General features: G+C 36.9%; 1 protein-coding gene across 1 annotated transcript; it reads right to left on the bottom strand.

Annotated features, from left to right (window-relative positions):
* Positions 1 to 1,831: 1,831 nt before the first annotated feature.
* On the bottom strand, positions 1,832 to 2,788 carry LOC309690415 (olfactory receptor 10J5-like; the record flags this gene model as incomplete). Its single annotated transcript, XM_082507448.1, has 1 exon — positions 1,832 to 2,788. The coding sequence occupies one exon, from the start codon at positions 2,786 to 2,788 to the stop codon at positions 1,832 to 1,834; it is 957 nt and encodes a 318-aa protein (XP_082363574.1).
* Positions 2,789 to 3,741: the final 953 nt, after the last annotated feature.

Below are 3,741 nucleotides of genomic sequence, written 5' to 3'. Positions count from 1 at the left end.
TAAAGCACCTTATGTTTTGGGCATGTCTAGTAGATGTAGTCAACGGCTTGTTTTATAGATTACATCATTAACAAAGCAAATTTCAGTTGTGTCAGGGCTTCGTGCGTGGAGGAGAGGAAGGGATGACCCAAACACAGGACTCGCAGTGAAAAGTGTTTATTGCAGATGGAGTGAATGAACAGAACAGAAGCACAAAATTGTGGGCTGGCTGGCTGGCGGGCTGGCTGACTGACTGACTGACTGAGTGACTGATTAAATGAGCAAAGCATACGGCAACAACCTAACATCAACAGCAACATCAATGTCATGACCATGACCAGGATGAAACTGAGGACTTAAAAATACAGACTGAATGATTAATGATTAGAGACCGGTTAGTGAACAGCTGAACATAATCTAACTAATGATACATAGAAGTAACAGGAACAGAACAACAGGAAATGAGAATAAGAAAAAGAAAATAAACTGAACCTGAACAAACTGAAAACACTGGATGAATGACCCAGGAACCCTGACATTGTGCTGCTCAATGGCATCTGATGGGCATGAGTTAAGTAGGACATTCTGCAATATGCTACATAAGTCATGCCTGGCTCTGTTTCTTTTCATCCATCCAGTCCACTGATCCGATTTTTTTCTTTATCCCAAAGTCAAACCAGAAGAACAACTGTTCTAATGAGTGGTAACTGCTGCCTACAAGTTGCTACTCATGAGTGGGATTAATGCCATTTCGTGAACATACTGGTCTGCACATTCTGTATTGTATACTGGCCAAACAAACTAAATAGCTTTGCTTGTCTGATTGGCCAACAGGGTTACCTTTCCCTCCATACCACCTGAAGGCCGTGCTTGGGAACTTTCTGCTCTCTGCTCCTTTGTGTTTTTCTTTCATAAACTTGGAAAAACAAACATAGAATGTTACAGTCCTACAAGAACACTGTATACCAGGGGAGCTCTTTTGGTGGCCCTCCTTTTGGGCTATTCACTTCAACTCCTTTTCCACAGTATTTCTGCTGCTATATCAAAAAACCTTTTCTGTACAAACTGAAACACAAATACAAAACCAAATTAACATCTATTAGGTGACCTTAGAGGTCTCCATCTCCATTCCAATGTTTTGTTTTTGTGATAATGCCCTTAACTTTACATAATGAAAGCTTCATTGGGATACACTGAATGTGTTCTTCTTTTCATTCTTTCTGAAATGCCAACTCTTTGCTAAGATGCTATTATTCTTTATTATTGACACAGACAGGAAAACTAACAACTTGAATTTACAACTTAACAGCAACACAGTATTAAGTTAAGAATAAATAACATGAGCAAACAAACAAAACAACAGCAAACAAATGAATTGAAAATGCATTTAAGAAAACAGAACAACAGTGATCCCTTAAGGTGGTTTATATTTCATAGTAAGGAGAAAACCCCAGATAATATCTTATAATTGTTTATATGTTATCACAATAGCACGGCATAAAGTCCATGTGGATTATGTGCGTCATTATTCAAGTTATTGTTTGTTTTTTGTGTTCAACAAAAATGATATTGGAAACATATCCCTTAGTGAGAGCCATGTGTGTATTGTATGTAAATAGCAGTATAGTATATTTAAAGAAATCTGAATAACAAATACACTAAAAACAATAATTCCCCCTCCCAAACAAATACAATCTCTATCTTAAATATATATTATACATATACTATGCAAAAATAATAGATTTCTATAATATATATCTCAGACAGAGAAAAGACAACTTCTATATTGTGAAACATAATACACACATGAACACAACAGTTAAATTAAACATCACATCTACATTACACCCTTTCAACATGAGCTTTGCCAGATGTTGAGTTTTCCTTCACAGAACAATTTCGTGAGGTGTTTAGAGATTTCTTTCATTTTCAGTCCATAAACAATTGGATTAAAAAGAGGATGATATAAAACTACTTGTAAGGTCAATATAAAACGTGCAACTTTTGGCAAATTCATTTCTAGTCGAGCTACAATTATATCATATGAACACAAACCTGAAAAGCTGACTAATACAAGCAGGTGAGGTAAACAAGTCTGTGCAGCTTTTTTCCTGACCTCCCTGCAGCTCCGATAGCATATTATAAATATTTTTGTGTAAGTAAAAAGTATAAAAAGCAAAGGAAGAAATACGGTGTTAAGTAAAATAAACACACCATATATGATATATGTTGTTCTTGAGGTGTCACAGTAAAGCTTGGAAATTGCATTATTACAAAAGATTCCATTCAAAGTAAAACTGCAAATTTTATAACTCTGACTCATTACAACTGATGGCACAAGCTGACAAGCAGGCAGAAGCCAAGCTAACCCTAGTAAAACTATGATAGTTGTTTTTTTCATGATGGTTGTATATTGCAGGGGTTTGCATATAGACACATACCTGTCATATGCCATAGCTGCTAATAGAAAGAACTCTGATCCTGTTAGAGAATAATAAATAAATGCTTGAAAGCTGCATAGTGAATGAGTTGTGATCTGCTTGTCTGATAAAAAGTCAATCAAAAGTTCTGGGTAGATATTAGTGCTAAACATAACTGAGTTCAGTAACAACCCTGCAATAAAAATATACATAGGCTCATGCAGGTTTTTCTTGATCCATATGAGACACAATATAGTTGAATTGCTGCAAAGTATTAGAATATATGCTGTAAACATGATGGCAAAATACAGAAATCTGTATTTGTTCAATTCAACATGCCCACCAAAAGTTATATATGTCACATTAAATTTATCATTCATTTGGTCCATAAAAATAAATGGTCACTAAAGCAGGATGGATATAGAAGTCACACTGTGAGGGTTTCCTCAAAATACAGCCACTTTGAGACTAATTTATTTGAGCTGGACACTGCCTTAACCTCAATGGATCTCATTAAACCCTCCATGTGAACAAACAACTTCAAAAACACTGGAGACATGATGTTTTGATTGACAATATCTCAGTTTTCCTTCTGTGTAATGTAAATTTTATCAGCATTTAAAAAATAATTAAAAAACAGTCAAGTTAAGTTGGCGGGGCATGATTGCAGATGCCATGCCTTCCCTGCACGGCACCACATGCTGTGTACCGCCACACCAACGTAGTTAGCTAATCATTAGACTCAGACTCAAAGAGTCAAGAAGTTTATTGTCATTTTGTATGGTGTTACCCAGCCTGAAATGAAAAACTGTTTCTCACCAGCCTCTACGGTGCAATAAACAATACAATACAGTTAAAACATTAAATACAGTTTAAAAAGAATACGTTTAAAAAGAGCAGTAAAAAACGCAGTAATGAATTGCAACAACAGTTATGGATAAATAACATAAAATCTAAGTTCTAACACAAACTCAAGTCACATTTGTTCTGGTAGATAGCAGCAGTCCTTTCGCAGAATGGGATGGTTAAATTAGGCAGTGTGTATATCTAGGGAGTATATTGTATGTGTGTATGTGTGCGTGTGTGTAGGTAGGTGGCATTACAGTCCATTTGTTGACCTCACAGTGTAGCTGTGTGAATAGCTAACCAAACCGACTGCAGGGAAGGTAGCAGCGGCGACGAACAGGTCCAGAGGCCGACAGCAGGGAATGGGGAATGCAGCGACGAAATAGATCTTGAGGCCATCTGCGGAGAAGGAAGCACCTGCGACAAAACAGGTCCGAAGGCCATCTGTGCTGGTGAAGAAGTCCAGTCAGAGGCCTGGAAGGTGGCCTCCAACTCT

This window comes from Aulonocara stuartgranti (assembly GCF_965226115.1).
Source record: "Aulonocara stuartgranti genome assembly, chromosome: 16".
In the NCBI taxonomy this organism is placed as follows: Eukaryota; Metazoa; Chordata; class Actinopteri; order Cichliformes; family Cichlidae; genus Aulonocara; species Aulonocara stuartgranti.
Note: the sequence above shows the minus strand (reverse complement) of the source record. Positions and strands in the feature narration are given on the sequence as shown.